Source organism: Corythoichthys intestinalis, chromosome 2 (genome assembly GCF_030265065.1).
Source record: "Corythoichthys intestinalis isolate RoL2023-P3 chromosome 2, ASM3026506v1, whole genome shotgun sequence".
Taxonomy (NCBI): domain Eukaryota; kingdom Metazoa; phylum Chordata; class Actinopteri; order Syngnathiformes; family Syngnathidae; genus Corythoichthys; species Corythoichthys intestinalis.
The window spans coordinates 50,009,424-50,034,140 of NC_080396.1; the positions used below are offsets into that span (position 1 = coordinate 50,009,424).

Genomic DNA, 24,717 nt, shown 5'->3' on the forward strand with positions numbered 1-24,717 from the left:
AATAACAAAAGATTTTGAATTGAAAATTTTGTAACTCACCTTTCCAAGCACAAGATAGATTCCTGCCGAATTTTCGTGGACGAGGACCTGTTTCACCCAACCAGCAACGAAGTATTTATAAGCCTCCAAGCTCTTAAAGTTTTTCAAACTTTCGTGAGAATAGGCTGATTTAGTGTGGACAAGATAGTTGTACATATCAGGGTTGCTAGCAGATGTCAGGCAAATACGGCGGAGACAGCGGGTCGAAAAACATCGATTTAGGCATCAAATATGGATCTGGCGAATGGATAAACTGAAGCTTTTCCACATAACGCCTTTTATGCAACGCATCAAGTGAGTTTACGGCATCCGAAAGCACCGAGTCTTCCATGAAATGCATTATAAATTGCTCGATCAATTGAGACCATTGATAATACAGACACAAAATGACGGACAAGGGGGCGGAACCATACAGTGAGCACGTGATTTTGTGACGTCGGTGGGTAGGGTCTATTCCAACATCATGAAGCATTTCGATGAACTACTTAATTAACCAATTAAAAGACATGTTTCAAAGCCTCCCTTCAAATAGTCCAATGAGAATTATTTTGTTATAACCTATTTTGTTCCTAAATGCTAGTAGACTCTTTCGGCTGTGATTAGCAATGTAAACAACACAGACCCCAGCAATGTTATATTGAGCCATTAGCAATAAATTTTCAGGCATAAGCCAGGCATAACGGTATAAATGCGTCATTTTAAACTGAACAAATCAAATGTCAAGTTGTAAATGTTAAGTACAAGATGCAAGCAACGTGCATGCATACTGTTGTGTGAATTGAATTGGTGTGCAAATCTGAATTTAAAAGCAATTTCACACAAAGTATCTTAATGTTTAGGATTTATACCAATAAAAAAAAATATATTTAAATTAATTTTTTTCAGTTTTGATGTCCTGTTTGTTGTTCTTGCATTTTTTTTAATGGGGTAATAGGGGTACTTTATGCAGTTACCGTACCAAAGTCAGAATTTTGGTATTGTGACAACACTAAGTCAAACACTTGCTACCCTTGCAGAGTCAGTATTAGGGGTAGATTAATTTTAGCGGACGTACTGTTTTTATTGTGATAAACGGTCAGTGTGAGAGTGGCACAGAAACCCAGAGAAATCTGCTGATGCTGCTTTGTTTTTGTCATGACTCAAAAACACTGACAGATGACTGGGTAAGTAACAGTTTCTTTTCCCATCTCACCCTCAAACAGACAGCTCCGACAACTCTGACCTTGAGGATGACATAATTCTGTCCCTGAATGAGTGAGGGGCGATTGGCCGTGGGGACTAACAGGGCCACAAGTCAGGACCTCTGCAGCGCAGAACTGTGAGCTGCGGAGGAAGAGGCAAGAAGGGGGATCAGCAGATGTGGTGGGAGTTAACTTGGAGCTCTGCCAGTTTGAATGAGCTGGCGTCTGTGTACAAATGGACTGGGTGATTGGACCAAGGAGATAAATAAAAACATGATTGTGCTGGATATGAATATAGTTTTATAAGAAGTCTTGATGTAGAGGGAAACAGCTGGTGTTTGGGTGCTTTGAAAAGGTTTTATATATTATTCACTAAACTCCTAACAAGTGTCTGTTTGATGTAAAGCCTTACATAAGCAGCAATTTGGTAACAGATTACTAGGTAAACTGGAGCTACATTATTGGGGTGCATCTCTGTTATGCAATGCATCCATAGGCGTAGACCATCAACTGAAATATTCATATTCTGAATTGCTGAACCTAAACAAGAGTGCTTAATGTGACAAAACTGCCAATGCCTCCTTCACAATCCCCAGTGTGCACACTAAAACTTGACATGACAGCTGTCCTCCATCCTACACCAAGGAAGGGATGCCTCTAGATGGTGGCCAACTTTTGTGCTTTTGGTAACAAATTGACCATACCAATTCTCGGGGTTTGGGGGGGGATCACGTTTAAATATATGCGGGCTGCAAAATGTGATCTAAAAGTCTATTTTGATTTAAATTTTTGTTTCTCGGTCATTTCAAACATGGTGTGTGCTTGTGTGTGGGTGTGCGCTCGGGCTCAATTTTATAAAGCCGTTGAGTTTTTCTAAATGATTCAGTTTCATATCATTTTATCAGCTTTCTTTTTCACAATGGAGTGGAATTAATTTCTGAAAGACATTTACTGTACAGCTTGTATGTACCTAAAGTATTTTTCGTATAAATAAATCTTCTGAATTTGTTTTGTGCGTTTCCATATTGATGTAAATGTTTTCCATCTGGGTCTGTCGCCATTTTACAAGATCTCTATTACATACAAACTCAAACAACTGAGAGTTTAGTGATGAACTGTAAATGTCTGCATGTAGGCTGACTGAATGAGAAGACACTACACAAATGCAAAAACAATGTTCAGTGGGAGGGAAATATGAACCTTTACCTTTCCCCCCACTACCATTAAATGCTTAAGATGGAGCATAATCAATGTGACCTAGTTTAGGTTCGTCATTGATGATGTTTGTGCTTTAAATTGCAATGGCTTTCGTGAGATGCTGCCAATCTGAAAAGGAGTCGATTTGAAATTGGTGACAGTACCGTATGACTACATGACTACGTGCCACTAGACATATTACGTATATAAATATTACGATATATTACGACACATACGTATATAAAACTGTTGGTGCCAGGATTACCGATCACATATCAAAAAGTAGGATACTTTCTTACTACACATGAATAACATTGCTTGTGCACTTATTGTATCACACACTTCCTCCCTGGCCTATGTCTGATATAAACTTGTTTGTGTGGTCTTAGTTGAAGCAGACTCTAGTCTGATTATTTAAACCATAAGAATTAGAGTTCACGATCAATTTATGCAGATTTTTAAAAACCTCGCTTACCTAATCTCTCCCACTTTTCTCCTCACCCTGTTTTTTACTGACTGAATGGAAATGCTGATGTTGCGGTTAAATCGACTGGTGCTCTTAATATTTTGCCCCTTGCTATAACCTCATCAATAAGGATGTGCCTATTAGCGGCATTTATTGTGTCAAGTGACCATCTTATGTACAGCCCTTTGAGTGTGTGCTTCTGATTTCCCATGAAATGACATTACCACGCTCTATTTATTGTCAGATTGTGCATGACGGGATTTATTTCCTGTGGCCTCCCTACAGTTAATAATAGAACACATTAAAATAGTCATCAGAACCTCATTAGGGGAGATCAAATGATTTATATAAATCGTATGATTGCTCGCAGCCTCATGTACTTCCATGTGACCTTTTTATTTTGAAATCTATACTATTTATAATATTTAAAAATGTCTTCACATCCCTGTTCTAATGCTTTTGGGAGATTTCAAAAACAAAAGGAGACAAAGACACCCCCCGCATCACACCGTTAAATGTGAACCATGCTCTCAAAGACGCAACACTATTTGAAAAAGTCGAAATAAGAGAACATAGTGGCACAGTTGCACCTTGTAATGAGTGGAGTGGCTCTGTTAAAAGCAGACTGTGTTTGAGTTCAAGTGTGTTTCATTTAACAAGATTTTAAACACGATTAGGTAACTGGACACAGCTACATCCCCAGTTAGAAGAGGGTGTGCATGGTTTCAACCATATTGTCTTATTTTTATTTCCCCTTAACAACTATCTCTTTAATTGTGTTGTTTAATAATAATGGTAACATAAATGGTTGAAAAGGTTTTGAAATTATTTATTTTGTTCAAGACAAAAACCTGGGATTTGAACAGGCCACAGGTAGACGTTATATATCTTCTGTGTATAATTGTGCATTTTTACAAGCAACTGGCCCCTTACACTTGTAGAAATTCTATTATGACCATAAAGAAAGTGTACAGCTCAATGATAGATGATCTTCTAAGATGTGCCTCTTATTACCTGCTTGGTTTTCAAAGAGGGTGTTGAAAGAGAGCAGGACTCACGGCAACAGGCTGTTTGCAGAGCATGTTATTGCCACGGTGCTACTGCAACTAGGAAGGAATTTCCTTCCTTGGTGCTCTACATGCTCAATGCTGAAAAAGATTGTGCACCAAAATTTTAGACGTATTCTTCCCCGTCTCTTCGCGCAAACTTTTCAAACCATTCCAATGTCAAATGTATAGTTCATTCACAATAGCTATAGGCATAATTTCACGGCACATGACATTGATACAGTTGCAGGGTCATCAGCCAGAAACTCCAGACGGAAATGTTTTTATAGGGAACCCAGACTAAAATGACATGTCATGTCTACAGTATATCAAATGAGCATCAATTCGACAGATGTTTTCTCAAATTCCCACTGAAAACGTTTTATTATGGTGGTGCTATAGCCCCTTCTGCTTTTTCTGTGTGATTGTAAGGCCTCCCACAATGTTCCAGTCTCCGTTGTCGACAGATGGAAGTCAGTCACAGACACATACTGTATTAGCCTGCTGAACGCTGCCCTCCCTCCTACATTGAGCCAACTCCTGGGACGGCTCTATGCAAACTTTCTTTTTCAAGTCACAAAATATGCTCAATGCATAAAGATCCTGAATATATGGTGCGGCAAATTAATGTTCACGTTGTTTTGTGCCAGAAAGAGAAACATCTTGCACTTTTTAGTAGTTGATATTCCAAGAAAAGTTAACTTCTGAACAGTGGATTGCTTGGTTGCATGGTTGCCTTGAAGGAAGAAAGTTACAGCTTCCAAAGTATTACTGCAGGCCTTTCTGTGTGATTTGACATGTTTTCTGTGTGCTTGTGTAGATTATCTCCAGCTCTCTAGCTCTAAACGTGTATTCACGGTGTTTACTGAAAATCAAGGGTGTTAAAATCATTTTCGTCGCGGGCCACATTTTCATTTACAGTAGTTTCTCATACGGCGGTCCTGTTATGATTTTGAAAATCATATGAATAACTCCTGTCATACATTTTAAATTTACGTATCGGTAACAACAGAATGAATTTAAATCAGAAGTCATGTAAAGTTGGAGCAAGCAAACTTTTAAGTATGCAATTACTGTCCGATTAAAGATAAACAGGGGTAACATTAAAAGTTTAATATATTTTGAAAGCGAAGGAAAAAAATTGCATATCAAATCATTACAAAACAGCAACTGAATAAGTGCACATGCCACCATTTATCATTTTATATGCCTACTATGCACACATGTAGTATGTACTGTATAAGCGCTCTCAAAATGCCCCTCTAAAGACGATTTTTCTTTGCACTCGTCAAAGCGCTCCAATATTATGCTGGAATTCAGGCTCATTCTGCAGGAGTGATCCCTTTCCTCTCAAAAGCATTCAAAGGGTGCAAAACAATCAAAGCAGTTTTTTCCATCCTCAGTCCTACCATTTAGGACTTTGAGAGCTATGTGGTAATAAATATGCACTAAGTAACTGAATAACTAGATTAATCAAAATATGCAGGTTGATAATGAAAAACATACCTTGTAAAGAACCAGTATTGCTTTTTTCAGAGTCAAGAAGGTCCAGCAATCATACTGGCCCTTTTGATAGTAATGGGTTACCACTAAAAAATCAAATTTTAACATTATAAACGTTGCAGATTGGTGTTAATGTAGATAAAGGAGTATGAATGACAGTTCCTTAATCAAAAAGTGATCAAAATGTTGCCTCTACAATCTGCTTCCTACAGGGCAGAAGAAGGCAAGATATATTTAAATGTGAGAGGGAAAAAAGGCAAATACTGGACAGGCTTCATCTTTTTAATGTGTGTCACATCTGTAGTGATGTGTCATCATTACAGATGCCCAAATACTGTACGCAATCATGACATTAAAACCCTGTACTTCAATTAAAGATAAATCCGACTCACTTTCTCAAGTTTGGATGGACAGATGTGATGCATCATCCGCATACAGGTGAAACTTTTTTATACACACGTACAAACCATACATACTGTATATCAGATAAAAAAAACAGTGGTCCTTCAGAAGACTAAACATTCAGATAACTTGATCAATAACCATCAGCCAACAGCTTGAGTTCTGCCATTATAAGTAGTTCTCAAACACTTACAGAATTTGTCATTAATGCCAATGTTGTACAGGCACGCAAAGACCAGTACAAGCAATACAATTGGGTTTTTTGATAGGTTAATAATAATACACTCGATTGAAAGAGCCCAGTTATAAGGGTTCAGCCGGACATCCAAAATAAGTTAAATTGTCGATTTAAATCGTCAGCCCTTGTCAGTTAGCTTTCCTAGGAACAGAAAGCATAGAACTCAGATGTAGTCAAGGGCCTGTGTACATCACTATTTGTTAGCATAAAATTGTTGATTGGAACATTCTGGCTTAGATTCTGGAATACACTATAACTTGTGATAACAAAGTGTTTATTAAGAGTGTCACATAGTTCATTTTTATTAGAAAAAGAAACAGCCCAGCCAAGGGAAGGGGGGGGGGGGGGGCAATTTGAGAGTTTTGAATCTCCTCCAGAACTGTGATGGATTACCACAGCAGCCTGATAAAGATGTAACATAGTGAGATGATTTAGCTTTACCGAGTTCAACAAGGCACTTATTTCAGAGATGATGAAAATACTGCCAATCACCCTCTGTCCAGAAGCATAAGCTTTGTTCCAGGCAATGTCCCTATTATGCAACACTGCAGCAATTTCAGATGAAAATGGGTTATTTCTGTTCTATGCTCTTAATTTCTTAAACGGTGCCTGTTTGTGGGCAACACAGTTAAAGGATTTTATCAAAATAATTTCAAGCTTCATTAGGATTTGGGACAGCAGTGACAGAACTAATAAAATACTTAAAAAGTATAAAACGTTGTGACCCACAAAGTTCTCAAAAGTTCTTTTAGTAGTAAAGCAAGGGTTTGATTTTCCTTGCAATTGGACAGCGGTCACTAAAATGCATTGCCATGTATTTCTAATCAGCCCAGGGTGTACAAAATCAGAAGTGCTGACCAATGAAATAAACTATATTAGCAGTGGGACTGGACTTTGAGGACATCAGCATTTTACCGTCATCTGGTTGGTAGGTCAAAGCAAAAATGCTTTCTCTCAACTTTGATGAGCAAAACACATCTTCAGCGAACAGCGCACATTAGTCCATTTCAAAATCAGCATCTGTGAGTCAGTATGATGTATTTTATTACTTCCACCGTCAGGTGAAACTTACAGAGGGTGGAGATGATGTATTCGGTACTGTATGTCCATATTCAAGATATCTTAAGAACTAACAAAGGGATAATTATCAAAATGCAGAATAAGTTTGCAATATGAAACGGAAAAGGTGATAAACACAGAGGTCAGGAAAAGAATATATAATGCGCAATAACCTAATAACAGCCTAGCCTATTTAACTCAAATTTGCAGGATAGGTGATATGATAAGAAAAGAAAGGTTCAAAAGTCACAGACGTCAGAAATATGGCAATGCTTTGAATTTAGCTACATTGGCCAAGGCTGCTCGCTCCTGTAATTAAAAAAAAAAAAAAATGTTTCTGTCATATTGTGAAATATTGATTATGATCTGCTCAAGATTATGTACATGGCACATGTGAAATATTGATTATGATCTGCTCAAGATTATGTACATGGCACATGATTTTAATGTTTCAATTTTCTTTTCTATATGTGTGCTGTAATAATTTTAAACCTTGCATACTTTTCAGATCAAATGGACTCTTTGACCCCCTCCGTGAGTCATCACCTTATCGTGGTGGAGGGGTTTGCGTGTCTCAATGATCCTAGGAGCTATATTATCCGGGGCTTTAAGCCCCTGGTAGGGTCACCCATGGCAAACAGGTCATAGGTGAGAGGCAAGAAAAATTATGGCTCAAAAAGACCCGTTATGATAAATAATATAAATGCACTCGAGTTTCCCCTGCCCGGACGCTGGAGCCTGGCCTGGAGATGGGGCTCGAAGGCAAGCATCTGGTAAAGTAACGTGGGTTCCCCTTCCCATGGGCTCACCACCTGTGGGAGGGTCCAAAGGGGTAGGGTGCGTAGGGAGTTGGGCGGCAGCCAAAGGCGGGGCATTGGCGGTCCAACCCCCAGCTGCAGAAGCTCTTGGGACATGGAATGTCACCTCTCTGGTAGGGAAGGAGCCCGAGCTAGTGTGTGAGGCAGAGAAGTTCCAACTAGATTTAGTCGGACTCTACTCCACACACAACTTGGGTTCTGGTACCAATCCTCTCGAGAAGGGTTGGACTCTCTCCCACTCTGGAGTTGCCCACGGTGACAGGCGCCGAGCAGGTGAGGGCATATTTATTGCCCCCCGGCTTGGCACCTGTCCGTTAGAGTTTACCCCGGTAGATGAGAGGGTAGCGTCCCTCCGCCTTCGGGTGGGGGAATGGCTTCTGACTGTTGTTTGCGCTTATGCACCGAACAGCAGCTCAGAGTACCCACCCTTTTGGGGTCCTTGGAGGGTGTGCTGGAGTGCGCCCCCTTTGGGGACTCCCTCGTTCTCCTGGGGGACTTCAACGCTCAAGTGGGCAATGACAGTGAGACCTGGAGGGGCGTTATTGGGAGGAACGCCCCCCACCCCCTCGATCAGAACCCAAGTGGTGTTCTTTTATTGGACTTCTGTGCTCGTCACGGTTTGTCCATAACGAACACCATGTTCAAAGATAGGGGTGTCCATATGTGCACTTGGCAACAGGACATCCTAGGCCGCAGTTCGATGATTGACTTTGTAATTTTGTCATAGGACTTGCAGCCGCATGTTTTGGACACTCGGGCGAAGAGAGGGGCGGAGCTGTCAAATGATCACCACCTGGTTGTGTGTTGGCTCTAATGACGGGGGAAGATGCTGGCCAGACGTGGCAGGCCCAAACGTATTGTGAGGGTCTGCTGCGAACGTCTGGCAGAATCCCCTGTCAGAAAGAGTTTCAACACCCACCTCCGGCAGAACTTCTCCCTTGACCCGGGGGAATTGGGGGACATCGAGTCCGAGTGGGCCATGTTCTGCGCCTCCATTGTTGAGGCGGCCAATCGGAGCTGTGGCCGTGAGGTGGTTGGTGCCTGTCGTGGCGACAATCCCCGAACCCGCTGGTGGACACCAAGCGTTCCCAGGCAAGCCGAGAGACATAGTCTTCCCAGTGTGTCCTGGGTCGACCCCGTGGCCTCTTCTCAGTGGGACGTGCCCGGAACAGCTCACAAGGGAGGCATCCGAGAGGTATCCTAATCAGATGCCCGAGCCACCTCATCTGGCTCCTCTCGATTCGGAGGAGCAGTTCCTCTATTCCGAGCCCGTCCCGAATGGCAGAGAAAAAGGTCAGTGTGAATTAAAATAAAGTGTACCAGCAGTGGTTAGCAATATTGCAGTTTGATAAATATCTGGGGTTATAATATTTGTGTCTAGACTTGTGTTTGCCAAAATTACCCCCCCTAGTTAATTGTCATTCGAGCTGCCATTTTAGGAACTGATGTGACGTGAAATCATTGACTGGGCTTCACTAGCACCCACCAGTTGCGACTGAGTGAAGCGCCGGATCATTGTTATTTTCATATTTTGCGAGACCAAAACAATGTTCTGGATCAACAGGTTTTGGCATGCAAAATTAGCGCTTTTCCTTGTTTTTTTTTTTTTTTTTTTTTTTCTCTTTATTGAGACATCCATACCTTTGCATTAAAGCCATGATAACTCCGAATCCTGTAAGAGTAGGGACTGGCAGTGGCATTTCATGTCAAGGGCAGATTTGCCTTGCAATGACGCTGCGTCACAACTCTGCCCCCTGTTGACCAAATATTTATGTGCGCATGAGTTGTCATGGGGCATCGAGAGAAAGTTCCTGAAAGCTTTTCTTAAATGAACTTTAAACCCATGCGTGCAACACTTTTTGATAAATCATGTCTATATTTTCAGATGACCACTGGAGTTGCAGTTGTTGGATAGTTTTTTTTTTTTGTACTTTCCCATTTTTTATTTAATTTGATTTCATAAGCGGATGTCGCTACCAGATGTGGTGGACATTTGCAATCCAAATACAATGCTCATTTTCACTTTTGCGGTATTTTATCTGCCACAAATTCAATCCATGAATTCCAACTGCACAAGTACTGCAGACTCACTTGTCCATCGCAGTAGCTCGCTCCAGAGATCAGTATTTACAGTAGCAGGGGTGAAAGTGGGCGGGAACGGTCAGGAACGCAGTTCCAGCATAAGATTCAAGGCCGGAACGCAGTTCCGGCATAAGATTTAAGGCCGGAACGCAGTTCCGGTATAAGTTTCAGGGTTGGAACAGCGTTCTATATGGTGAGGCTATGGTGCTTTGATTCCGAAAATATGACGGCAACTGTCAAAACGCTATTTATAAAAAAAAAAAAAAAAAAAATACAAAGCTGCCACACATGCATTTCATCTCCAAGAAGAAAGCAATCTACCAACATAAGATTTACATTCACAAGTGTTAACAACAACCATAATAAAGTTCTTGTGTAGGGTAATCTGTTTCCACCGATATTTATATTCCCCCGATATTTATTATTTATTTTATTCCACAGACGGCATGGAGGTTTCCCCAGCTGCTGCAGTTATCTGAGTCTGACGATGACGAGTCACGTCAACGTGCGAATGCACGCAGCAAAGCAAAACGCCTTGACTCCTTTATCCGTTCAATTGGCTGACATGGTGACATGTGATCACCAGAGATTGTTAGCTCTGATTGGTTCAAATGTGCATGTTTTCTGAAACAGCCCAAAAAAAAAAAAAAAAAAAAAAAAAAGGGGGCAATGCAACAGAAAATGGATCAAATCTTTAAGAGCAAGGAAAGAGTTAAGGTGGCTTATATATCATATTTAGTTTTATTTACTCTGATGGGGAGGTTCAGAACATTTTAGCTGTCAGTGTGCACTTTGGACTTATATTTGTTCAGTATTCAGTATTTTGTATCTTAGGCTACTTATTAATTTCCTTATGATTAAAAAAAGTCAATGTTTGCGCGCTCTTCAAACACCCCACCCCCCAAAATAAATAAATAAATGAATAAAAAAATACAAATTCTGGCTCCTGGCGACTTTCACGTCGGGGAGTTCTGGCAAGAAATTCTAACCACTTTCACCCCTGAGTATAAGGCGGTTGCGCTCTGAGAAGCCAGAAGCAGGGGTCCAAAGCTGTCTTTTCTTTCGCTATATGGTTCAAATTTGTACACTAGGAGTGCATTCTAATTCTACTGTGTTTTATTTAGTAGCTTTGTGTATCGAGCAATTATTAAATTAAACGAGCATGAATCGTGGACAACAAATGTGTCTCGTTCCGTCCTCGAAATAAACGTACATTAAATTGCCTTCTATTGGCAAAGTCCTAACATACAGCAGACTGCGCTTTACTGGCTAAAAATTCCGCAATTAATTAGTCCACCTTAAAACAAAAAAAAAAAAAATGGGGCTCTGATGATCGATATATACTGGCCCATGCTACGTTGCTCATAAGTTTAAAGATGATCGGTTCCCAAAGGACAGTGGAGTAGGATTTCAAAGTTAGTGTCTACAAGAAAAAGATCAGCAAGATAAACAACCTGAATGGTAACTTCACAGGCCTTCAGCCTGTAAAAAAGACAATTCCTTGATGTGTATTTATTTAGAACCACAATTTTGAAATTTGTCCATTAGCTTAGTGCTAACACTTAAAAGGGGAAACTCCACAAACAGGCCAACGAATTACGGTATATTTAAACGATTTCATGAACTGCAATTTGAAAAAAACTGTTGAGTGCTGTTGCTTATTTAAAAAGTATAACACTGCATTTTTTATGGAACATGATGGAACGGATTAATGGCATTTCAGTGCATTTTAATAAGAAAAAGGATTTGAGATGATAGCGTTTTGAATTATGATCATGGTCACAGAAATAAAATTTATATCTGAACGTACCACTAAATGTGTGGGTATAGACAAGTTTTCTGAGCGAAACATGGGCGGCGTTATCTTTGACATTTTCTGCTACAGACTACTGGTTTAGACAGAACAACATGAAGTGCAGTTGAAGTAAGCAATATGTAGACAAAGTTAAAACTTCAAAATCAAACCAGAGGACCCCACGGAATCTCCAAAAATGGATTCGGCACGACGTAGATGAAGCTCTGGTACTTTCTGTGTTGTGCGTTTGTTCTTATTACTTCGTTGATCGTTCGTGGATAAAATTCTAACAATCTGTGCAGCCTGTGTTAACATGAGGTGTAGATTGATACGCCGGTCACTTGAGTGACCAAAATTAGGCAAAATACAAATAATATTACAGTTGCCGAATGCAGAAGGGCTGACACAGATTTTGTTACAAGGAAATACTACAAGGTATTGTTCATCTGTTTATAGTTATACATGTACATATAAACACAATTAGTATGTCATTCTTTTTTATTGCAGATATTGATCGGAATAAAACTTTTGGACAACATGATTCAATGTCTTGGTCAGGTCAATAAATCACAATTTATATAACTAGAAAAAATATATACTGAGGTGAAGCATAAGTCGAGCCTTCCATCATCAAAGTAGAATGCACATGGTCTCGATTTATGTCCATTAACGTACAGTACGTGTTGTTGTGAGGCACATCAAGTTTTCTTCCCTTGCCTAACAGCGTTTTCCACCTGTAAACAAACGAACAAAAACTTACGACACTTGCATTTGTGCATTTAGAGCAGTGTTTTTCAAACTTTTCTGAGTCACAGCACATTTTTACATAGGAAAAAAATCTCCTGGCACACCACAAACCAAAAATGTTTCACAATTACTTTCTGTACAGTATGTTAGATTATATAAAAAAAAGAAATCTCAGTATTTATACTTAGTCAGTGTGAAATTTAAAGCTGTTTAGATGAATACAAAGCCGATATCTTGGCAGGAACTTTCTTCAACAGCTCTCAGTGTCTCTCAGTTTTTATTTTTTAGAGCAGTTGGGCTTGAAAAGCTCAGAATTATCAGACAGGAGGACTTTAGCAATGTCTTTAACCGCATTAGGGCCGAACATCTCGCTGACAATGGCTTTGCAGACAGATAGTATTAATGTCCCTGCCACAGTGTGGGACTTAGCAACAAGCTAACTGGCTTTGAAGGGCTTTCTCATTTACCTTTGTAGTTTTTCTAAAAAAAAAGTTGCCTGTTTCTTTGTGTTTTCACAAAGGCGAACAAAATAGTCCATAGTTTGAAGCGACGCGTGTTTCGTTTGGAGATGAAGTCTAAGCTTCCTTGGCACCATGGAGCTGTTGGCTCGTGTCGCGTTCAAGAACTGCTCGGATTTCCAGCCATCAGCCACCTTGCTGTTGTTAACAGTGTGTTTGAATAAAACACAGGGGGAGGATTGACGGCCGTTACGTATAGAGAAAATAGAAAGGACACTTTTGTGTACAGTATATCGACACTTGACGCGTCTAATCAAATGATGTAGACGTGCTGGGTTCCGCATCATCGCGGACAGCAAGGTGGCTGATGGCTAGAAATCTGAGCAGTTTTTGAACGCAACACCAGCAATACCTCGCTCATCTGCACACGACCGAGAACTTTCTACCCACTCCTTCCTTCCTACTGCAACTCTGCCCGACGATGTTAAAAAAAAAAGAAAGCTATATTGGATAATTTCTCGCGGCACACCTGACGATCTCTCACGGCACACTAGTGTGTCGCGGCACACCGGTTGAAAAAGACTGATTTAGAGTAAGAAGCCCATGTATGATTTGTAGTAGATGAGTGTTTGTTTTTCATTTCTTTATCGCTGGATAACAAGCAAAGCTAATGATGTCTCAGCTGTGACACAACACACAGAATTGTAGTCAAATTGAACATAATTGTGCCATCCAACATCTACCGATTAGCAACAGACTAGAAAAATGGAAGTCGCGAGCAGAAATGCGGAAGTACCTCAGAAACTTGTCATTACTTGACCAGCTATTGTAGGGTCAAATCAACCAACCTGTCGAATCATAGGCCATACCATATGTCCATCGTATAGAATGGACATGCACGCATAGACAATGAACGCTATTTAGTTTATAATGCCCACTCGTGTCAAAAACTAACGATCCTGCAGTTTGTAGGATATCAAGGCCGTCTGTGAAATACTATGATGGATGGATGGCGAATACTGGCGACAGAGGTGAATGTGGTGGGTGGGCGAGATAGAAGGGGGCGGCGGTTGTACCAATGTCCAAATCACATTAAAGATGTATGCAGCGTGACAAAGCATAGTACTGATGGCACGTTGGAATGACTCAACGGGGAGGTCTTCCCCCCCCCACCACCATCACCCACCCCACCACCTCAACATGGGCCTGGCATGTAGCACCCAGGGTGCCGCGGAGGGGGCGGTGCATCGTGGCCTGCGCGCAGTGGAAGGAGAGAGGAAGGGAGGAGGAACTGCAGTTTGTGAGGGAGAGAGAAAGAGAGCACATTCGCATACGCTTGACACATCAGTGTTGACAAAACGAGTCACGTGACCCGCACGAAGATGGCGCATCTTACGCTACATTGCAGCCTCCTCTCGATACCTCTTGCGCCAACTCGGACCTCTCCGTGTTGCGACCTATAGACGCCAACTTGCTTCTCCTTCTCATTTGATCATTTGTTTGTAGAACGTAGTGTTTTTTTCTTTCTTTCTACAAGGGCCACCGCATGAGAGGATTTTGAAATCTACCTGCACTTGACTCCAAATGCGGCTGTAATAACACCTTTGTGGAGAACGCCTTGCGCGCGTGCGCGTACTGGTCACGGAGACTGCATCAGACTGAAGACAAGCCGGGAAATAATCATAATACTGTCCGATATTCAAAAAGAACGGCAGTGATCTTTCATGCTCCTTCCTCCCCCGCCACCATCACTGCGCACACCGACGTCAAGATTCCAGTGGAGACATGTAGTATGAACAATATTCCCCCTCGTCTTCTTCATCACAGTTTTTAAACCAGCGTCATCTCCAGTCTTCGACACAATGTGCCACAAATAACCAAATATGTGGATTCCTACCGAAGAGGAGAAAATCGGAGTTGGTGAGTCAAATGCGCCTTTTATAGCCGTTTATGACGTTGGGGACTCTTTATTAGCATTGGGATGAGGTACACCCATAGTCACACAGCTCATTTTGATTCCCACTTATTAAGAACATTACATCCAATGAAGAACAACACACACTTATAATGGCTGCATAGAAAGGGGTGGGGGTGGGGGGTGCGTGGGATGATGCAGCCTCCAGTTCAAGCCACCTCCTCGGAGATGCAATCTCAGTATGCTCAGGTGTTAATGGAATGAATCACACTTGGTTGCTTGCTTCGATAGAAATGTATCCATGTTTAATTTTTAGCACATTCTATTCAGTCAATTTTAATGTTGAGCCAGGGAGGGGGAGAACAAGGACGCGAAAGGTTTTGCAACCACCAGGGGGCACCCTTACCCCAACAGGTATAAATGGGATCTACCTGTGAACTTTTGTCATGATGGGTGGCCCTTGACCCTGACAGATACACACACGGTTTGATATACTGTTTGATTAATTGATATATATCGCCACATGCACCCAACAACGTCTCCACACTATGTTTAGACATTATTGCAAAAAGTTGCAGTTGAATCAAACAAACATAAACATACCAGTTACTAGGAGTGGGAACCTCTAGTTACCTCACGATAAGATACGATTTGCGATGCAAAGCTCACGATAACGATGATCTGACGATATGGCAATACAACGATTATCAATATATTGGTCAGGATATCATTCTAGGATATTCTACAAACAACTTATAAACAGAAAACAAGCTTCTGCTCTGGATTGGAATGAGTTTGTCACAAGTTCATTCGCTGCCATCCCTCCTACTTCAAATGGATTGAACGTCTATGGCCGTCAGTGGCAGCCAATGCCAGGCAATGAGGTAATTTTGGGACATTTAAGGTCATTTGCCTGTTGATTTTCAGTTACTTCCTGTTGATTTTGGGGTATTTTATGGGTCACTTCCTGTTTATTTTGAGTTACAGAACAGGAAGTGACCTGGGAATCACCCAAATGAATAGGCAGTGACTCACACTCAACAGGAAATGACCTATAAATGAAAAGCAAGTGACCTGTAAATGCCCCGAAAATTGGACAGAATGACTGCGAATGCTCTGGTTTCAAATTAGTGCTGCAACAATTAATTGATTAACTCGAGTATTCGATTAGAAAAAAAAAAAAAAAAAAATCAAATTTTGCTGCTTCGAGTATTCGTTTAATTGAAGTGGCGTTGTAATGGTTTGCTTTGAAAGTGTTTGCATTTGTTTTTATTGAATTGGGTGGATACACAGCCCTCTAGTCTACCTCATTTCACATGGCTGAATCCATCTGCTCCCTGTTAAGACTAACATAAGCGTTTGTTTGAGCTAATGATTTTTTGAACGCATTCCTAATTTAGTTTAAAGCTATATTTAGCCATTTTTTGTGGGAATATGTGTCTGAGCCATTTGTTAGGAGCACTGTAAAAAGCATTAGCATTTTATAGCATTTTAGCTAGCAGACTTTTGCTATGTAAGTGTTTGCATTTGTTTTTATTGCTTTATTTTATTACTAACATAAGCGTTTGTTTGAGCTAATGATTTTTTGAACGCATTCCTAATTTAGTTTAAAGCTATATTTAGCCATGTTTTGTGGAAATATGTGTCTGAGCCATTTGTTAAGAGCATTGTAAAAAAGCGTTAGCATTTTATAGCATTTTAGCTAGCAGACTTTTGCTTTGTAAGTTAGCCAATTGTTCTATTGTTGTACATAGATCCTATCTTTATTTATTTTTATATACCATGTGAGGCTCAGCTCAGGTATTTTAATTTTATATGTTCCTTATCAGATTACTCGATTATTCAAACTAAATAGTTCATAGATTAATCGACTACTAAAATATTCGATAGCTGCAGCCTTATTTCGAATGAACGAACGTTCCCAGTGTAAATGGATTGGATGTCGAGCACTGTCAATGGCAGCCTTAGAGTTACCTGAGACACTATTATGGTGGAAGATTTTTGTAGCAACTTGTTGGTTCCTTTTTTTTTTTTTTTTTTTTAACATTGACACCTTTTTAAAACGATATCTCGATTCTTGGGAGGAGCATATCGATAACCTTTTGGGATACAAAGTATCACAATATATCACCATTTTGATATTTTGTCACACCCCTACCAGTTACTGTCATCACTTCTCTTATCTCAATAATCATCAGTGGTTGTGTGTGAGGTAAATGTTGTCACCCTCAAGTGGTTGGCAAAATAATCACTACCTCCATTCAGTTGTGTTTAACCTGAGGTTCAACACACTTGCAGGCAAACTTTAAGAACATTTAGTTTGTTAACATTTGTAGGTATTTTTTCATTTTTGTGTACAACATGTTTTTGAACCATACAAATCCCCTCCACCCCTGTGTTTAACCATAGTGTTATTGTTGTGCATAATACTACAGTGTTTTACAATAATATAAAATACAAATTTGAGGAATGAAATCTGCCTCGTTTTTGATTTTCACTTACTACAACACTGTATTTTAAAGTTGGTCATGATGGTGGTAATTGGGGGGCCAAATATTTTTCAGGTGGTATTTTGTCTAAAAAGTTTGAGGACCACTTTTAAAGATCATTATCTCAATGCAAAAGAATTGCAGCCTCACATTTTAATTTAATTATTATTATTATTTATTATTATTAGCACATTTACGGCAAGAGAAAAGAAGATACGTTTGTAGTGAGTACTGTAGCGGTTCACATGACTGTGACGGAGCTGTTTACATGATGGGATGAGGCAAGTTCATAGTCCTAAATCATTTGGGACTGGATCCTTTTTTTGTGGACCTCAACTGTGTAAAAGCTGTAGGAATTGAATGGATGAATGAAAAAAAGTGAAGATTAGTGCAGGCAGGGTGATCTGGCACTAGCCATGGTGCTGAAATGCAGAAACGCAGGAGCATGTTATTTACCCAATGACTGCAGCCTATATTCTCTGTTTGGCTATGAGCTTACTTTCCATAAAGATATAGATCTACTTAATGTGATGATGCCTCTAAGCTGCTTGTGGTGTTTATTACAAGACAGCTCTCATGCTTGTACAGATGATCTGAATGGCAATATATTTCTACAATCAAAGGCCCCATCCCTGCATCTTTTATCTATTCTGCTGCTTATTTACTCAGATTTTTCTCTTACTGTCACTCCTATTTCAGATGCAGTCCAGGCTGACAGGTTGTTTTGCTGTCCCACAAAGCTCATTTTCATCTAGTCCCTTGCCCTCCTTGTGAAACTAATAGCACTATTTTACACATTTCCCTACCTATTTCATGAATGATTTGATTGCTCCTGCCAGTAGTAGCAAATAAAACAGAGCTAGAGCCCTTGAGCAGCCAATCAGGCCTGTCCTTCCTGCTGTCTTGCTTTATTTGGTGTCATTTCAAAAGGAAAGTGGTGGAGACTACCTTATAAAACGGCAATGTCTTTTTCAAATTAGCTGCTGAGTTGACTTTATGTTTATTTTGTTAAATTCCTGGAAATACCTGCAGAAAGAAATATTTTTAGAGGATAGCAAAAAATGTGCAAATAATAACCTTAGCCCTTGTAGTTGAATTACTGCACTTTGCTTGCTAGGTTTACTTTGATATGCTACATCCTGATCAAAACATATCAAGTTAAAATTGTTTCACAACCACAATTGTAACAGAAATCCAATTTTATTCATTATTATTCAATCTGAATTCATTTTTTGATCAAAATGAATTGATTTTTTAGCCTCCCCAAAAACAAACAGAAAAATATTTTGTAATATGTTTATTAGTTACAAAAAATATAATCTTGTAAAAGACACAGGAATAAAATACGGTAGGTAAATAGTTGGTAAGGAATGAAACAGTCGCAATATGACTAACTGATTTGGATGTAGCCTTTAGTTCAAGCGTTGCACTGCCATATAAATGTTATTTGTAGCCCCCCACTTTCTGTTTGCAATAAGATACCCACTAGCATTAAGATACATTTGTGTAGCTGTTCTTAAATTCACAATTTTCGCTTTATGTTTATTTGCTGTTGTGAGTTAAATTCACTGCCAGTATTCTGTATCTCAAATTTCGACTTATGCTTAAATGCAAAAAAAAAAAAAAAAAAAAAAAATTGACAAATGACAGCTCGTATCTCCCAAAAACCTTTTGTTGGGCCAATCACTATCTTGAGGCACCTCTAGTGCCTTTAAAGGGATTTCAATGTGATAACAGCACTTTTGCTGGCAAGCCCAACAAAAGAGCCTTTAAAAGTGCCTGCATTTGACCTTTCTATTGAACTTTTCAATGAAACAAGGGCATGAAACAGATGCGTACAGTTTGCTGCACTGTGCACGTGGCTCACGCACATGCCACTGTCACAATGCATTAAATAATCAAGCCAACTGTTGTAGGTCACTGCTGTTTGTACTGGACACTTCTAGGATTCCAAGTGATCATAACAGAATCACAACGAATCAAGCTTGCAAAGTCATTTGGTAAGGCCTTACATTGTGGTGGCAGGCCTGAATGATGAAAAACACTGATCTATGAATGCTTGTTTGGCTCAAGACTTGGTTGGGCTATTATGCATTACATACAGTCCTGTCATTCTGCCGAGGCTTCAAGCACACTTTCATATAGCAGACAAGGAGAGTGGGATAAAAGGAAACAAAACGGAAATCAGCTGATTTTAGTCAGTACTGCCGTTTACACGTGTATACTGTAGGTGCTTGACAGCAGTACATTTATAAGATGTAAAAGTGCTTATTGTTGTACCGACAGCTTTTTGATGATACCTCACCTTTCTCTGCATTTGTCCCCCGAGGGTTATTGTACAGTTATGTAGGAATGCGCCTCAGTGGTCCTAAAGCAAGATCGTTCAGCCACACGTGTTTTATGAGGAGCATTTTAATGTTTATCCTGAGGATGAAGGCAGTAATGCAGGACAGCAAATGGATAAGTATTGTCAGAGAAGGCCAAACGGCGCCAATTAAGGTCCTGTGAGTTCAAATGTGCAGTAAATGTGACGTGAAGAGATAATTTCAAACTCCCAATAATGTTGTTGTTCGCTGATGTGGTGCAGTTGCGTGCTTGTGATACTGAACGGACCTTAAAACTATGACACATCAGGTGCAATATTCTCCTCAATTACCTGTAATCATCTCATAAAAGGCCCAATAACACTGCAAACCTAGGGTGTTTTCATCAGTAATGGATTTGTAGGTCCAAACACACACACAAAAAACACATGCACACGTAAAACTGTGATTTAATAAAAAACTGGGCGTCTTCCTAGCATCCAAACAACTTTTAAAATAAAGTGTTGTTTATTTTAACTGGAGCCAATTTAATAACAGTGAAGGTTGTTGCTCACTAAACCTTTGCCTTAAATTTCAACATTTAGCTTTGGGACACATTTTAGTACATTGTAATCTATCTATTTGTCCTCTCACATAAGATCAGACCTGTAACTTATACAAAATTCTGCTCGACTTAATGTTTTTTTTTTTTTGTGTGTGTGTGTGCCTGATAATAATTAAGAAGTGTAGTGAGCTGAATATCAGTGCACCTGCTGAGACAGCTCTGTTTCATTATGCACAATTTAGTTGCTGCTAAAAGAGAAAAGAATTCAGACTTTGAATAAATATACTGTAACAATGAAGTGCCCAAGAATGGAGTTCAAATTACGACTGTTCATCTGTTAGTAATTGAGACCCCATGCACAGCTAGTCAATTCAAGTCAATTTGATTAGCGCCAATTCTTGATCGAAATTTTCTCCGGCAACTTAACGGTCTCACTTATCCATTTATTTGTTCAAAATCCTTCCAAAGTGAAAATATGAAAGTCTTCTAAATTTCACAAACCATGGAGAAGAGTGTTGTCAAAAAGTGTGGCTTGAGGCTTCAAAATGAAGTTGTTTTCTCAAAGCTAAATGTGCTGAAACTACATCCCTCTCATCTCTAAATCAAATACCTCTACTATGACATGGAAGAATGGATGCTTTTTCGTCTTACATCTTGCTAATGCATACACATGACTATGCTGTACATCAGAGTCCCTCTGATCCGAATCACAAACCAGTTGCAAGTCATTTTTTGCCTGGAACTCCAGACAGTCTGGCGACCGTTCCGCGGATCAAATACCCAGGGTGGAGCAAACCACAGCAAACAGACAGCGGAGTGGACCAATTAGCGACGGGCGGACGTGACGTTAGTAAAGCGACAAGAAACTCTAGCGCAAGGAAGCACATCTTCTTTGAAAAGAAATGCTTCCAGTGCTGTCAGTTGCTGGGGTTTTAGCGACCCGATGTGTTTTTGGTAGAGATGTCCCGATCGTCGGATCGATCGGGTCCGATCACGTCATTTTCAAAGTATCGGAATCGGCAAAAAAATATCGGCCATGCCTTTTTTAAATATATATACTGTATATATTTTAATTAAATCGTTTTCTAATTGTACTTAACATTATAGACATAATATGTTACACTCATCCAGAGTCTTTAGTTTAGGCTTAAGGTAGGGTTATCAAATTTATCCCGATAACGGTGGTAATTTATTTTTTAAAAAAATGTATCACGTTAAAATATTTAACGCAATTAATGCATGCGCTGTGCGACCCACTCACGCATTGTCGTGCTCAATCTGTAATGGCACCGTTTTACCTATATAGCGAGATAAAAGGCAGCATAAAATGAGTAGGTTGAATTTTGGCAGCCTTTGGAGCTTTTTTTTAATTGGCTAAAGCCTTACAATCCCTCTCCCTACGATTAGAAATATCATGGGAAGCAATGTGGGGAAGCAAGGTAGCAATTGATCTTTTTCTTAACACCTTATGTTATTTCCCAACGCAGAGAAGATATATCAATTGGTAGCACTACGCACAGTCATGGTTCCACTTCCCATCATGCATTTGGGCAAGGCTACAGTATCATTTACTGAAAGCTCAACAAATACACTAGATGGCAATATTTAGTCACTATATACAAAGTCACAAGTCTTTCTATCCTTGGATCCCTCTCACAGAAAGAATGTTAATAATGTAAATGCCATCTTGAGGATTTATTGTTATAATAAACAAATATAGCACTTACGTACTGTATGTTGAATGTATATATTCGTCCGAGTTTTATTCATTTTTTTCTTAATGCATTGCCAAAATGTATATGATCGGGAAAAATTATCGGGAATGATTGGAATTGAATCGTGAGCAAAAAAAAGCAATCAGATCGGGAAATATCGGGATCGGCAGATACTCAAAGTAAAACGATCGGGATCGGATCGGGAGCAAAAAAACATGATCGGAGCAACCCTAGTTTTTGGTCATTTAAAACTGGATTTACTGCAGATTGGAACATATTCCCAGCTCTCCCGTTCATCATCTGTGTTGTTGTGGAGACGACTTCCGACGCGCAAGAGTGACGTTGCTCCTTAAGAACACGTCACGCAAATAAACGAATCTGATTGCACAGATACGTTCGTTCTGGCTCGAGAGGCCAATGTGGAGCTAGGTCCCAGACTGTTCTCACAGTGTTTGAAAAATACAGGGAGATCAGTCTGGCTGTGCCAGGCAAAGTCATTTGGTCTGAGTCTCCAGCAGGTCCCAAGTGTCACGGGTATGCATGTGTGGGAGTGTGCTCCCGCCTCCTCCCGTGCGTGGAGCTAGTTTTTCCTGTTTTAGTCAAGTCAAGTCAAATCACAATGTTATGTCAAATCAAGCTGAGTCAGAATTTTGTTAAGCCGAGTTGCATTAAGTTACCATTTACTGTGCCATGAACATTTGCAATTAAAGAAAACCTTTGAATATTTTGGACTGTTCATGGTGTGACAATGACCCTCAACTCATGTTAAAGACTACAAGCTAAATAATAGCTAGCACGCAACTGACAAGCTAGAGAATGTGAAACAAAACTGTAGATTTGTCCTTATACTTTTTGATGGTAACACTTTCATAACTAGATCTATTAGGTAAAAGCCTATAAAAAGAAGAGCGATAATATTAGTTGAAGTGCAGGTTTAAGTTAATAACAAGTTCCACATGGTGTCGTATTGGTTGCTAATCATGGCGTTGCACATCTTGCATTAAACTTTCTTTGTTTCCCATCCGAATGGTTGTTTTTTTTAAAATTCAAATTGTTTACTCTGTGAACTGTAGAACTCGTCCTGGACGTGACGGTCCTTGAGATCGAGGCACTCACGGTGGTGGTCCTCAAGGATCTCTGGTAGCAGGTGGTAACCGCTATGCACCAGAGTATGTCTGCTTCATGTTTTCTGAGTCAGCTTGTCTCAGATCTAGTCAAATCTCAAGTCAATGACCCCTAAGCTGAGTCAAGTCTCGACCTCCCGAGTTGAGTCAAATCTCGAGTTGGAGAGCTCCCCAACCCAAGCGACTTAAGTCTGAGTCTGTTTTTTTTCTTCATCAAGTCTTAATGCAGTTGCAAGTCATGAAATTTGCAATTTGAGTTGACTTGAGTCCCTGTGAATTGAGTTAATTTATATGGAGAGAGCACAGTATAGTATTGCACATTTCTCTACATTGTTACAATGCCCAAAGGGCTTTACGTTAGCACACATTTACCCTTTCACACACACATTCACACACGGTGCTGCCAACCCATTGGGGACGTATTAGGGTTTAGTGCCTTGCCCAAGGGCACTTTGACAGTGGGCAGTCGAACCGCTGACCCTTCGGTCCTGGGACAACTCGAGCTACCAACTGCGCCACGGCCACTATACATGTATATCTGCTTAAAGCTCAAAGTGATAATGTGAAAAAGCCATCATCTCCCAAAAATCTGGTAACCTGAAATGGTGTTAAAATGTATACTATATTCACATTTTAGAACTACATTGTTCACAGTCTTTGCATGTTTTCAGCCACTCTCTTGAATCGTATCAGTGGTGTAGTTTACACTAAAAAAAGTTACACAGCGGCTCAATTTAAAACAATCTGGCTTATCGATCTCAACTAATATTGTGGTGGATATACAATGTACAATATTTTGTTTTCAATATGAAAGATTTAACTTTATTCAAACCAGTTTCTGATAATGAGGCAAATACATTATTTCATTTTTACCTAAATTAATTGAATTTGTTTTATCACTGGATTAAATACAGTTCCTTATTCAATCAGAATACTTTAACTTCATGGAACATTTTTTGTTGTCAGAGTGAAATGTAGTTTGGCTATATTTGCCCTGAGATTAGTAGGCTACCAATTCAGGCTGTATCATGCCTCCTGCCGTAAATTATCTGGGATAGGCTCCAGCAACTCTGTAACGCTCATGGGGATAAGCAGTACGGAAGATAAATGTATAAAATACAGGGTATTCCAAAATAATGTATACACTCTTTGACTTTAAATAGCTAATCATTTTTTCCCCATTTCATATTTGATTTTGGAGTAAGAATGACAGTTACTGGGCTAACGTTTATTTGTTCTGAAAACATTCTAGAAATGTGAAAATAAAGCTGCAGTGGCAAGATGCTTTACGCGTGAGTTCCACAGAGATGCCCCAACACGAGATAATTCAACCCAGCCACTGTGCCTTCGAAAAAAACAAAATGGTCCAATAAGTCCCCTGGATGAAAGTTGGCACCAGACAGTGACTCCAGGCAAATTCAAGTGATGTTCCACTGTAAGATGAAGTTTTTCTTGGGCCCAGTAACTGCAGCTATGGTTCTCTGTGGATCACACACGTAAAGTGTCTTGCCACTTCAGCTTTATTATCACATTTACAGAAAGTTATCAGAAAATTTTGTTTTTATCCAGAACGTA

The 24,717-nt window shown here is 39.9% G+C and overlaps 2 protein-coding genes and 1 long non-coding RNA gene across 4 annotated transcripts in view; 2 read left to right on the forward strand and 1 right to left on the reverse strand.

Annotated features, from left to right (window-relative positions):
- LOC130909417 (DDB1- and CUL4-associated factor 1-like) overlaps positions 1-2,328 on the forward strand; it is a 35,250-nt gene extending 32,922 nt beyond the window's left edge. Inside the window, exon 25 of the mRNA XM_057825873.1 lies at positions 1,242-2,328. Coding sequence (XP_057681856.1) covers positions 1,242-1,297 — 56 coding nt within the window. The 3' untranslated portion in view covers positions 1,298-2,328. The remainder of the gene's footprint in view (positions 1-1,241) is intronic.
- A 9,997-nt stretch (positions 2,329-12,325) lies between these two features.
- Positions 12,326-15,100, reverse strand: LOC130905371 (uncharacterized). Its single transcript, XR_009061089.1, has 3 exons — positions 14,428-15,100; positions 14,108-14,322; positions 12,326-12,560 (listed from the first exon to the last, which is right to left on the reverse strand). It is a non-coding gene; the product is annotated as an uncharacterized LOC130905371 (long non-coding RNA).
- The window catches only part of dock3 (dedicator of cytokinesis 3), a 93,537-nt gene continuing 83,149 nt past the window's right edge, over positions 14,330-24,717 (forward strand). For both annotated transcript variants that reach the window (XM_057818686.1, XM_057818694.1), the window contains exon 1: positions 14,330-14,951. In XM_057818686.1, coding sequence (XP_057674669.1) covers positions 14,915-14,951 — 37 coding nt within the window. In that variant the 5' untranslated portion in view covers positions 14,330-14,914. The remainder of the gene's footprint in view (positions 14,952-24,717) is intronic.